General features: G+C 36.8%; 1 protein-coding gene across 1 annotated transcript; it reads right to left on the bottom strand.

Moving 5' to 3' along the window:
- Positions 1–4,427: 4,427 nt before the first annotated feature.
- Positions 4,428–6,181, bottom strand: LOC145800249 (uncharacterized). The gene is made up of 2 exons (XM_082889911.1): positions 4,998–6,181; positions 4,428–4,677 (listed from the first exon to the last, which is right to left on the bottom strand). The coding sequence occupies exons 1-2, from the start codon at positions 6,061–6,063 to the stop codon at positions 4,643–4,645; spliced, it is 1,101 nt and encodes a 366-aa protein (XP_082746037.1). The 5' UTR covers positions 6,064–6,181; the 3' UTR covers positions 4,428–4,642.
- Between the last annotated feature and the right edge of the window lie 7,792 nt (positions 6,182–13,973).

Here is a 13,973-nt window from a genome sequence, read left to right as displayed (position 1 = left end):
ATGAAGTATATCATCGATGTAAGGGTTGTTTTAGGGTTTGCTTATTTTTTGACTTATATTTTCTACTTATTTTCATGTTTAGTGAACTTTAAAAAAAAATTCAAAAAAAATTAGATTTCTAAATTCAGCTTAACAAGACGAACCGAAAAATTATAATTTTTTTTAAAAAAAAATCCAAAAAAAATAAGAAAAGACAAAAATAAGCATTCTTTTTTTAAAAAAAAAATTCAAACAAAATATACTTTTTATATTCGTCACAACAAGACAGACCGAAAAAGTAAAAAAGCTTGACATAATTTTTTTTTTTAAAAGACGAAAAAATTGAAAAAAATGTGGTTTTTTTTAGTTGCCAAAAGAAGCCTAAATTTGTTTGAAACTTTTTTTTAAAAAATAATAATAATTAAAGATGAAAATAAACTAAAAAAAAAGTTATAGTGATTATTTTTTAAAAATTTTCAAAAAGTTTTAAGTTTTTAGATTCAGCTCAACGAGATGAACTGGAAAATTTAAAAAAAAAAAAAAGAAATATTAGAAAGTTTCAAAAAAATTCAAAAAAGCATTATTATTATTATTATTATTTGCTTATTTTGGCTTTTTCAATTTTGTTTATAGGACTTTTTTTTTAAAATTTACATTTTAAATTTGTCTATACAAGTGATACCCAAAAAATAAAAATTTTAACATAATTTTAAAAAAATCACTAAAAATAAAAATAAATAAAAAAAATGACTTTTTTTAGGTATCTATAAAAACATACGACCACTTTTGACCCATTCTTCACACGGAGAACACAAAATTGATAGATGTAGAGGGAAAAAAAAAAAAAAACCCTCTCCCCCTTCTCTAAGTCGTTTGGGTCTTTCTTTCTTCCCCGAGCTCGAAGGTTTCAACAATTCTGTAGCCTAAGATCTGGAAAAAAAAAATGAGAACGGTTGCATATATATATATGTGTGTGATGATACTAAATTGATCGTGGTTAATTTATAAGCATATTTTGAATCTATAATCATTTTGGTATTTGATGTGTTATTTGTTTTTCTTAATTGTGTTCACTTATTTGATGTTTTTATTTTTTATTTGCATGTAGTTGAACTTAAGCTCTGGATTTATTTAGTTTTTATGTATCGATTTTGTGTCTAATCTCTACAATCATACCAGCAGAGCCTCTGGAGGTACTGTTAGCTTCAGTCGTCTGATGTGGATCAAGTTTCTTCCTCCTAAGGTGCAATTCTTTGGTTGGCTTGCATGGAAGCACAAGATCAAAACTTCTGTGAAAAATATTAATATTGAGAGAGAGAGAGAGTGATTGAAAGACTAAACATAGACTTTTTATTTTCAATATCTTAAGCCTTACAATGCTACTCCATTATATAGGAGGTTTATACAATATGATCAGATGGAGGCCACGAGGCCACGAGGCCACTACATATTTAACTATACATTAATATATATTACATATATATCAGCATACACTCACCGAAAGCATATGAATTAAATAAACACTCACCGAAAGCATATGAATTAAATAATCACCGAAAGCATATGAAATAAAGAAAAGGGTTTGATGCATATGGCATCTGATGAAAAACGTGGCTTGATTTTCAACACTCCCCCTCAAGCAACGTTGTAGATGTTAATCATGCCCAATTTGTCCGTCAGATCTTCGAAGTTAACTCGAGCAAGAGCTTTGGTGAGAATGTCAGCTTTTTGACAGTTTGTTGGAGTGTAGCTGACTTGAAAAACTCCCTCTTCAATCTTTTCCTTGATAAAGTGTCGATCTATCTCCACGTGCTTAGTGCGATCATGATGAACAGGATTCTTAGCGATACTGATGGCGGCTTGGTTGTCGCAGTATAAAACCATGGGATGCTCAGATGGAACTCGTAATTCTTCTAACAGTCTGTTCAACCAGATTCCCTCACAGATACCTAGGGCCATAGCACGAAATTCTGCCTCAGCACTACTACGGGCGACCACTGACTGTTTCTTGCTTCGCCATGTAACCGCGTTCCCCCAAACAAATGAACAATAGCCAGAGGTTGATCTTCGATCAGTTACTGAACCTGCCCAATCTGCGTCTGAAAAAATCTCAATTTTTCTATTTGTTGTTCTTTGGAAGAAGAGACCCTTTCCCGGTGTCTTTTTTAGGTACCTCAATATTCTGGTCACAGCAGTCATGTGTTTGTCGGTAGGATTGTTCATGAATTGACTGACCACACTAACAGAGAAGCCGATGTCTGGCCTTGTATGAGAAAGATAAATGAGTTTTCCCACAAGACGTTGATATCTCCCTTTATCACTTGGTGCACTACCGTCACTTTCTTCCAATTTGATAGTTGTGTCCATAGGAGTTTCTGCCGGCTTGCATCCTAGCATCCCTGTTTCATTCAGTAAGTCTAGAACGTATTTACGTTGTGAGACGACTATACCTTTCTTTGACCTAGCAAATTCCATTCCAAGAAAGTACTTAAGATTTCCAAGATCTTTAATCTCAAATTCCTTTGTTAGGAATGTTTTAAGTAAGCCAATTTCCTCTTCATGATCACCTGTTAGAATTATGTCATCCACATAAACAATGATAATTGCCAATTTCCCTCCTAGGGAGTGCTTCACAAATAATGTATGATCGGATTGACATTGAACAAAACCGTACCCTTTTACTGCCTTAGTGAACCGTTCAAACCAGGCCCTGGGAGATTGTTTGAGACCATACAAGGATTTTCGGAGTCTGCAAACTTTGTTGAAATTTGATGTCGTCTCAAGTCCAGCCGGAATGTCCATGTAAACTTCTTCCGCTAAGTCACCATTGAGGAAGGCATTTTTTACATCAAGTTGGTGAAGTGACCAATCGAGATTAGCTGCCAAGGATAAAAGTACACGAACAGTGTTGAGCTTGGCAACCGGAGCAAAGGTTTCTTGATAGTCAATGCCATAGGATTGGGAGAATCCTTTGGCAACCAACCGAGCTTTATAACGTTCCACATTACCATCTGCCTTGTGCTTTACTGTGAAAATCCATTTACATCCAACGGGTTTCTTACCTCTTGGAAGATCAGTAATTTCCCAAGTACCATTCGTTTCCAGAGCCCGAACTTCCTCAATGACTGCTGCCTTCCACTGAGGAGACTTGAAGGCTTCTTGAATATTCCGAGGAATGTGTATCTCCGTGATGCTAGAAGTGAAGGCACGGAACGAAGGTGATAGATTATCATAAGAAATAAAGTTCCCAATGGGATGTTGAGTACATGATCTAACTCCTTTTCTCCAAGCTATGGGCATATTAAGAATACTGTTTTCTAACTCAGAATCAACAGTACTATCTGTGGTAAGAAGATTGTTACCTGGAATGTTGCTTGGATTAGAACCCGGTTCAGCCTCATGGGATTGTTGAGAAAGTGCTCCTTCCTCCATTTCCTCTTGGATGTGTTCATTATCCCGCAAGGCAACAATGAACTCGGAATTTTCGGCAGGTACAGATGGATTCAATGACTCAGGAGGTGTGAGATTTTTGGTGGTGATGGATGGCTCACTAAATGACTCAGGGGTCCAAAATTGAGTGGGATTTTTGGTGGTGATGGATGGCTCACTAAATGACTCAGGGGTCCAAAATTGATATTCCTGGGTTGGAGTCTCCCCCTGAATATCCATTTTAGGGTAGTAAGACTGGGTTTCAAAAAATGTGACATCCATGGAAGTGTAGAATTTCCTAGTGACCGGAGAGTAACACTTATACCCTTTCTGATGTGACGAATACCCAATGAAGACACACTTGAGCGACCGGGGATCAAGTTTACCTCGATACTGTTGATGGACATGAACAAAGACAGAACACCCGAAAATTTTGGGTGGGATGGTGGAGATGAGGCGAGTAGTGGGAAAGGATTTTAGGAGAAGTTGACAAGGAGTTTGGAATTGTAGTACCTTAGATGGCATCCTATTGATAAGATAGGCAGCTGTAAGAACAGCTTCCCCCCAGAAGAATTGTGGAACATTTGTGGAAAACATGAGTGATCTAGCAACATCTAACAAATGCCGATTTTTCCGTTCAGCGATGCCGTTTTGTTGTGGGGTGTCAACACATGAACTTAAGTGAACTATCCCTTTGTCTGCTAAAAAATCTCCTAGAATTGAGTTGAAATAGTCCCGAGCGTTATCAGACTTTAGAATTTGGATTTTTGACTGGAATTGTGTCTGAATCATAATTTGAAAATTTTTGAAGATTTGGCTCGTTTCAGATTTGTCTTTCATGAGGAAGACCCAGGTTAATCTAGTGTGATCATCTATGAATGTGACAAACCACCTAGTACCAGTTACATTTTTTATTCTGGATGGACCCCAGATATCACTATGAATTAGTGAGAATGGACGAGACGCTTTATAGGATTGAATGGGAAAATGGGACCGTACATGCTTAGAAAATTGACAGATTTCACAATCAAAAGGTTTTGGATTTTTATTAAATAATGAAGGAAATAAATGCTTGAGATACATAACATTAGGATGACCTAAGCGATAGTGCCACAACATAATTGCTCTATCGTTATTTTGACACGAAACCGAAAAAGAACTACCACAAATTGCCGTTTGAGGTTGTTCTTGTGGATAGTGGCGTTCCTTAAGGATGTAGAGTCCAGAGCATTCCTCAGCATTGCCAATCATCTTCCCCGAATCCAAATCCTGAAATTCACAATGAGTGGAGAAAAAATTAGTAACACACCTCTTTTCCTTAGTGAGTTTACTAATTGACAATAAATTACAGTCCAAGTCAGGAACAAGGAGAACAGAGTTGAGAATAAGATTCCTAGACAGCACAACTGAACCTGTACCGGCAACCTTTGATAGTGAACCATCTGCTATTCGGACCGTTAAATTATTTTGACATGAGTTATATGTATCAAAAATCGTTGCATCTCCCGTCATATGATCAGATGCTCCTGAGTCCACAATCCAAGGTTTTTTACGTTTCTTACTAACAGTAAAGGCGTTCAAAGAATTACCTTTGTGAGCCAAGGTTCCGGATCCTATGATGTGGTTGGAAGACGAACCAGATTGTGACTGTAGTAGTTTCTGGAGCATCTCCATTTGCTCCTTGGTGAAAGGGCTTGCTTCAGGTTGTGGTGATGGTTCATTTGTACCTACATGATTACCTCGTCCTTCTTTCTCAAGAGGCTGACGTGGTTTCCAATCTACTGGCTTTCCATGAATCTTCCAGCAAGTTTCTCTCGAGTGACCCGGCTTTCTGCAATGATCACACCAAGGCCTACCTCCTTTATTTTTCTGACGGTTGTCGATAGGAGCGAATTGAGTCTTAAGAGCCGAGCTTTCTGCCATATTTAGTTGTTGATGAGATCCCATCATGAGTTTTTTCCGACTTTCTTCGCGACGGACTTCAGAGAATGCCTCTCTAAGGTTAGGGAGCGGTTTTACTCCCATAATTCTTCCTCTGATTTCATCAAGATTTGTGTTCAATCCTAACAAGAATTTAAACACACGCTTCCCTTCGACAATCTTTTTATATAACAGACCATCAGTAACACACTGCCAGTTATGAACCTCAAACGTATCAAGTTGACGCCATAGACGAGTAAGGGTATTGAAATATTCAGTTACCGTAAGATTGTCTTGACGTAAATTGTGGAGGGAGCTTTCAAGCTGGATGATTTCAGATGTGTTTTCCTTGTCTGAAAACGTTTCTTTTGCCATGTCCCAGATCTCTTTGGCAGTATCAAATGACAGAAAATTTTCGCCAATGTCAGTGGTCATAGAGTTGACGAGCCACGACATGACCATATTATTTTCAGCTATCCACCTTTTGTAGGTTGATGCTGTGGTTTCTGGTAGCGCCGAGGCTCCGGTGATGTAGTCATCTTTCTCCTTTCCCCGTATAAACATTAACATGGATTGAGACCATTGCAAATAATTTTGCCCATTCAGTTTATGGGCAGTGATCGGAAGATGAGAGGTTTCCATTTGATGAGAGGATGAAGATGATGAGATGATAATATCAGAAGAAGAGGAGGATGAGTTGATAGTCATTCCGAAAGCTGGACCGTATTTAGTCATGCAATAGAAGGATATATTTGAGTAGAAGAGAAAAATTCGAATATTGACTGAAGAGGCGAAAATGACGAGACAGGATTACACCCGCTCTGATACCATGAAAAATATTAATATTGAGAGAGAGAGAGAGTGATTGAAAGACTAAACATAGACTTTTTATTTTCAATATCTTAAGCCTTACAATGCTACTCCATTATATAGGAGGTTTATACAATATGATCAGATGGAGGCCACGAGGCCACGAGGCCACTACATATTTAACTATACATTAATATATATTACATATATATCAGCATACACTCACCGAAAGCATATGAATTAAATAAACACTCACCGAAAGCATATGAATTAAATCATCACCGAAAGCATATGAAATAAAGAAAAGGGTTTGATGCATATGGCATCTGATGAAAAACGTGGCTTGATTTTCAACATTCTGTATTCTTGCAGCGGATTGGAGTCTTGGATAGATCTGTCTCTACATTGTGCATCTTTTGTAAATCTCAGCAGGAAACAATTAAGCATGTTCTAATCCTCTACCCACTTGTATGGAGAGTCTGGTCTTGTCTGCTGCAGTGGTGGGGTGTTACTTGGGTTGTTCCTCCTGACTCTGTCCTTGGTCTGCTGCAATGGTGGTCAGGGTACCATTCTAGGAAATCTGAACAGCGGATTTGGCGTGCCATACCTCTGGTAACACTTTGGTCAATCTGGAAGCACAGGAACGACTACTGCTTTAATGCGTCTCATCCAAATCTGCACGAGTTGCAAGAGCTGATTCTCATTAGGCTTGCTATCTGGCTTAAGGCTGCTACCATGGAGCTCCATTTTTCAATTAATGATTTCCTTTATAACATCTCAGGGGTGAGGCAAGGATTGTTATAGTCATGAATCTGAAAAGCCATGCAGACTGCTTCTAAGACTCAGGCTCCATTGGTAGTTTTGTTGCTGTGCTTTTGGTGCTCTGTTCCAGCTTGTTCTATCTCTGCTGTAGTTTGATCTTCTTCTTTTCAGTTTGTTTGTTCTTTTGTTGGTTGTTTTGATTGGTTTCTCACCAATCTTGGTTTTTTCCCGCTCTGTTGATGTATTTTTGCATGTCCACTGCTAATTTCATCAATAAAGCTTTAATTTACTGTTCAAAAAAAAAAAAAAGAAATACAGACATGTTTTTAAGAGTCAATTAAGGTTTATTTGTTGCTCTTTTGTATAGAAGAGAGGAATAAAGACGTAGAAGACAAGATGGATGGGGAGAGGAATTTTTCTGTGCATCTCTCATTTTCTGTTCTCAATAGAAGAGAAGAGATCTGGAGGTGAACTACTCCCCCACATATCATGGGAGAAGTTTTTCTCAAGATTTTATTTTTTTTCGTAACTTTCAATACTTTATTTTGTGCATCTCACGTGATTCAAGATGGTAATTTGAACAGTTCATTTCGTAAATATTAAACAATAGAACATATATGTAAAATATCAGCTTACTAGGAAACTAATAAGTATAATAATTTATCTTATTTTATTTTATAAAATAAACGTTTCAATTTAAAATTATATTTATTATTTTTTTATAATCGTTAGTGTCTATCAATAACTGATTAAACTAGTTTTTGCATATGTAATTTCTCTTTGAAACTTATGAGATAAACAGTTTCGATCACCATTCTATAAGATCCATGGACTGGATTCTTGAAAAATATGAAGAAGATAAAGTCTTGAGAGGAGCTGCTCCATATATCGCCTCTTTTTTCTTTTTTTTTTTTCTTATCATTTTATATTACCACCTATATGACATTTTATTATTAATTTTTATGTTGATTGTTTTCAATTAAGGTACCAATAAAACTGGTTGATTGCCAATAGGTAAAACATCTGTATTTAAGTACAGGGGTATCCATGGTTTGAAAGGATATTACACAGATAACTGAGAATAATCAGCAACTGGATGAGTTTTTGGGAGGCCAGATAAAAATCATTGTTGGCAATGGGAGGAGAATTCGGTTCTGGCATGATGTCTGGTTAAGTACTAGAGGCTTGAAAATTGAATTTCCTAGATTATTCTATCTATTCACAAAGAAGGAGGAGACTCTTCACCAAATCAATATGAAGAAAAGTCTATTAGGGAGGTGGCAACTCCAATTTAGAAGAAACCTATTAGCTTGGGAAGAGGAGGAGCTGTAGAGGCTAAGTGGACTGCTGGTGGTATCCCCAATCCTTTGAGTTGGTCTTGAGGACTCTTGTTCTTGGGCAGCAGAGATGTCAGGGCAGTTCACAGTCTCCTCTATGAGGAGGTGGTGGGATGCAGCTATAGGGCCAGGTATGGCGATACCACCAGGGGTGTGGATGAACTTAGCTCCTCCAAAAATGCAGTTTTTTTGTTGGTTGGCTTGGCGTGGTAGGGTCAAAACCTCAACCTTCCCCCAAAGGATTGGGGTTCTTGATGTGAGTGTTAATAAACTGTGTGTGTTCTGTCATACTGTAGAGGAGTCTATTGATTATGTGCTCCTACACTGTCCTCTAGTTTGAAAGTGTTGGTCTCACATGGTATATTGGTGGGGTCAGGTCTGGGCTATGCTAGGTTCAGTTGCGGGTTTGCTGCATTGGTGATTTGGTGGTAAGCTCAAGTCATAGACTGGTAAAGTCGGGCAGATTATCCCCCTCTATTGTTTTTTGGTCTGTATGGAAGTTGTGGAATGAATGTTTGTTTAAGGGAGCTCATCTTGATATTCAAGTTTTATGCGAAAAGATTAAAGTGCAGATTGCTTTGGGGTCCAAATGGCACTTGAAAGTGGATTATTCAGTGCATGACATTGTATCAAATCTCTACCAAATCAAGTTAACTTTCTAATTTTCTATTGTGTAAAGGTGGTTTGGTTGTGTGTTTCTTTGGCTTTTGGTCTTTTCCATGGTTGGTTTCTTGCCAACTGTTGGGGTGTTTGCTAGCTTCAGTTTTACAAAGTTTTCTTGTTGGGTCCTCTCTTGTTGTACACTGAGTGCGTAGCAAGTTACTAGCTCTGTGTTGTTGTTAGCTTTGTCCTCTCCCCTTTATTGATGTATCCACATACTTTGTAGGGTCCTCTCTTGTTGTACACTGAGTGCGTAGCAAGTTACTAGCTCTGTGTTGTTGTTAGCTTAGCTCTGTGTTGTTGTTAGCTTTGTCCTCTCCCCTTTATTGATGTATCCACATACTTTGTAGGGTGATGCTATGGTACATTTAGGTGTACCATACATTTAGTTATGAACTTATATGATTTTATATCATAACCTATACCATATTAGTCATAACTATCACCATATTAACTCATAACTTAGTTATATTCAATTATTTACTTATACCATATTACTTCATAACCAGGTCATTAAAAGTGACCTGCTGAACAGGTCACTTTTTATAGTTATGAGATAAAATCATATTTCTTCATAACTATAATCAAATTGATCATAACTTAGCTATAACTACATCTCATAACCAACACCATTTTGTTCATAACTAATATCACATATTTCATAACCACATCTCATAACCAACACCATTTTAGTCATAACTAACATCACATATTTCATAATCATAATCACATATCTCATAACCAACACCACTTTGATCATAACAAATATCACATATCTCATAACTATTGATCACATATCTCATAACCACATCTCATAACCAATCCCTTTGAGTCATAACCAACATCACATATCTCATAACCACTAGTCACATATCTCATAACCAACACCTTTTTGTCATAACTAATATCACATATCTCATAACCACTAATCACACATCTCATAACTACTACCCACATACATCATAACCACATCTCATAACCAATCCCTTTGAGTCATAACCAACATCACATATCTCATAACCACTAGTTACATATCTCGTAACCAACACCTTTTTGTCATGACCAATATCACATATTTCATAACCACTAATCACATATCTTATAATTAACACCTTTTTGCTCATAACCATATCACTTTGATCATAACCAACATCACATATCTCATAACTACTAGTCACATATCTAATAACCAACATCACATATCTCACAACCACTAGTCACATAACCAATATCTCATAACTCATAACCATTAATACATATAGCATAACCACACCCTTTGACACCACTTTGCTCATAACCATTACCCACATATCTCATAACCACTAACACATATAGCATAACCAAATACCCTTTGACACCACTTTGCTCATAACCATTACCCACATATCTCATAACTATTAACACATATAGCATAACCAAATACCCTTTGACACCACTTTGCTCATAACCATTACTCACATATCTCATAACCACTCATAACTATTACCCACATATCTCATAACCACTAACACATGTAGCATAACCAAATACCCTTTGACATCACTTGCTCATAACCATTACCCACATATCTCATAACCACTCATAACCATTACCCACATATCTCATAACCACTAACACATATAGTATAACCAAACACCCTTTGACACCATTTTACTCATAACCATTACCCACATATCTCATAACCACTCATAACTATTACCCACATATCTCATAACCACTAACACATATAGCATAACCAAACACCCTTTGACACCACTTTGCTTATAACCATTACCCACATATCTCATAGCCACTCATAACCATTATCCACATATCTCATAACCACTAACACATATACCATAACCAAACATCCTTTGGCACCACTTTACTCATAACCATTACCCACATATCTCATAACCACTAACACATATAGCATAACCAAACACCTTTTGACACCACTTTGCTCATAACTATTACCCACATATCTCATAACCACTCATAACCATTACCCACATATCTCATAACCACTAACACATATAGCATAACCAAACACCTTTTGACACCACTTTGCTCATAACTATTACCCACATATCTCATAACCACTAACACGTATAGCATAACCAAATACCCTTTGACACCACTTTGCTCGTAACCATTAGCCACATATCTCATAACCACTAACACATACAGCATAACCAAACACCATTTGACACCACTTTGCTCATAACCATTACCCACATATCTCATAACCACTAACACATATAGCATAACCAAACACCCTTTAACACCACTTTACTCATAACCATTACCCACATATCTCATAACCAACATCACATATATCATAACTACTAATCACATATCTCATAGAGCAATGAAGAGAAGAGAAGAGAAGAGAAGAGAAGAGCAGAGAAGAAGAGAATAGAAGAGAAGAGAAGAATACCTTCGAATCGATGATTCGATCGCTGCTCGTCGTTGCCTCCGTGAGAGAGAGATAGAGACAGTGTTGTTTCGAAAGTTAGGGCTCCGAAACTTGGGCTCTACAAACCTGAAAGGAAATGAAAAAAAATTGGGAAAGACGGGGAAAAACCAGGGGGGAAATTGAGGTTTTGTTAGGTTTAGATTTTCGGAATATTTTTAATATTTTAATTTTCTAAATATTTTTAATATTTTTAATGTTTATGCAGGCCTAAAAAATTAATTGACAGAAAATAATTGACATAGAAGTTGTTGGAAAAAAAAATGATTTGAAAAAAAAAATATTCAAAAAAATTACTTAAAAACAATTAATTGAAAAAAAAACATTTTTTTAGTTGAGTATTTTAAAAATAGTTTGGTTATGACTGTTGATCAAAAATACGGATATGAAGTTATGAGTTGTGTGTTTGATTATCAATTATATGTTGAATTAAGTTTTGAAAACTATTTTGAAAACTCATCACCAAACAAATTTTTTTATTTCACATGTCACATCAAACTTTCAAAACTCAAGTCCACATACAATTCAAAACTCAATTCAACACTCTATTAAAAAATCATAACCAAACAATTTTTTTGTAGTAGAGGAAATGGAGCGACAGTAGTGGTGAAAGTGATGGATAAGAGGTGGTGGTGGTGGTGGTGGTGGTGGTGGTGATGGCGAAGGAGATTAGTGATGAAGTTGTGGTAGTGGTATGGGAGATGGAGTGGCGGCGGTGGATGAGAGGTAATAGTAGTAGTAGTAGTGGTGGTAGTGGAGTGGTGGCAATGGTAGTAGTCATGGTAGTCGTAGAGGTGAAGTGGCGACAGTGGAAGTAGTGGTGGTAGTGGAATGGCGTTTGCAGTAGTGGTGAAGGTGGTAGAGGAGATGGGTGGTGAGAGAAAGATGAATGAGAGATAGATAAAGGAGAGAGAGAGAGAGAAAGAGAGAGAGAGAGAGAGAGAGAGAGAGAGAGACAGAGTGATGAGCGAGAGAGAGACAAAGTGGTCGCTAAAAGTGCATTTTCTTGTAGTGGATCGATAAATCGAGAGGGAGCTCAGTAAATAGAGAAGACGGGAGGGAGAGAGTGAGCAACGCAAACATAGTAGGGGAAGAGAGAGAGAGAAAAAGAGAAAGAGAAAGAGATAGAGATAGAGATAGAGAGTGAGAGACAGAAAAGAGACAGAGAGAGAAGAGAGATAGACGAGAGAGACAGAGAGAGATAGAGAGAAGAGAGATGAACGAGAGAGACAATGAGAAAGATAGAGAGACAGAGAGAAAGATAAAGAGATGAGCGAGAGAGACAGAGAAAGATGAGAGATGAGAGAGGTTGAGAGAAGAGAGATGGACGAGAGAGATAAAGAGAAGAGAGATGAATGAAAGAGACAGAGAGAGAAAAGAGATGAGAGAAGAGATAGATGAGTGAGAGACACAGAGAGAGAGAGACAAATAGACAGACAAATAGAGAGAGAAGAGTGATGAGTAAGAGAGAGAGAGAAAGGGAAGAAAGAGATGGAAATGAAAAAATGGATGAAAAGATATAGACAGAGAGAGAGAGAGAGAGAGAAAAGAGCGAAAAGAGATAAACAAGAGAGAGACAGAGAGAGATGAGCGAGAGAGATAAAGAGATGAGAGAGATAAAGAGAAGAAAGATGGACGAAAGACACAGAGAGAAAGAGAGACAGACAGAGAAGAGTGATAAGTGAGAGAGAGAAAGAGAAGAGAGACAGAGACATAGAGAGATAAAGAAGAGTGATGAGTGCGAGAGAGAGAGATAAGAGAGATAGAAAGATGAAAAAATGGGTGAAAAGAGAAATGTTCAAAAGAGTAAGACGACGTCGTTTTTATTTTTTTTGTAACAGAAAAATACCGTTGCATTTATTTAAACCATTTTATGACTATATATATATGAAGCTGTCTCAAAGCCACAATATATATATATATATATATTTTTTTTTTTTTTTTTTTTGCAACGGTACGTATTACAATCGTAAAAAACTCTTTTTTTTTTTTTTCGACTGCAGCTGGTACCGTTGCAAAAACTCTATTTTTTTTTTGTGACAGCAATCTCTGCCATCGCAAATACTCTATTTTTTTTTTACGACGGCAATTTCTGCCGTCACAAATACTCTATTTTTTGCGACGACAAGTTGTACCGTCTCAAAAAGTCGCATTTTTTGGCGACAGCAAGTTATGCCGTCTCAAAAAGTCACATTTTTTGCTTGAGACGGCAAGTTGTGCCGTCGCAAAAAGTTCCGTCTCATAAGCCCACTTTTCTTGTAGTGAATCGTAGATAAAATTTTTCAACACATTTTTTATTAAAATTTAGTCAAATTATTTATATGTATGTCTATGTGTATATAAATATTTTAAAATGTAGATTGTTTGTATATTACCCTTTTTATTGTATTTAGTAAATAAATCTAAAATAGAGATTTGTGGTTAGTGGTTTTGAGTTGGTTATGATCAAAGTTAGGGGTTATGGGTGAAAATGATGTTAGTTATAAGATGTGGTTATGAGATATGTGATGGTGGTTATGATCAAAATGGTATGGTTACGAGCCAAAAGGTATTGGTTATGAGATGTGGTTATGAGATATGTGATTAGTGGTTATGAGTAAAGTGGTGTGGTTGTGAGCCAA

This window comes from Camellia sinensis, chromosome 1, assembly GCF_055761805.1.
Source record: "Camellia sinensis isolate YWXY chromosome 1, ASM5576180v1, whole genome shotgun sequence".
Taxonomy (NCBI): Eukaryota; Viridiplantae; Streptophyta; class Magnoliopsida; order Ericales; family Theaceae; genus Camellia; species Camellia sinensis.
This window is presented reverse-complemented; position numbering and strand designations above follow the sequence as displayed.

Excerpts from the sequence above, each read along its gene's own strand:
- LOC145800249 (XM_082889911.1), bottom strand. The coding sequence starts at position 6,063 with ATGACTAAATACGGTCCAGCTTTCGGAATGACTATCAACTCATCCTCC. Across the intron at positions 4,678-4,997 it reads CGGAACCTTGGCTCACAAAG|GATTTGGATTCGGGGAAGAT; the intron begins GTAATTCTTTGA and ends TGTGAATTTCAG.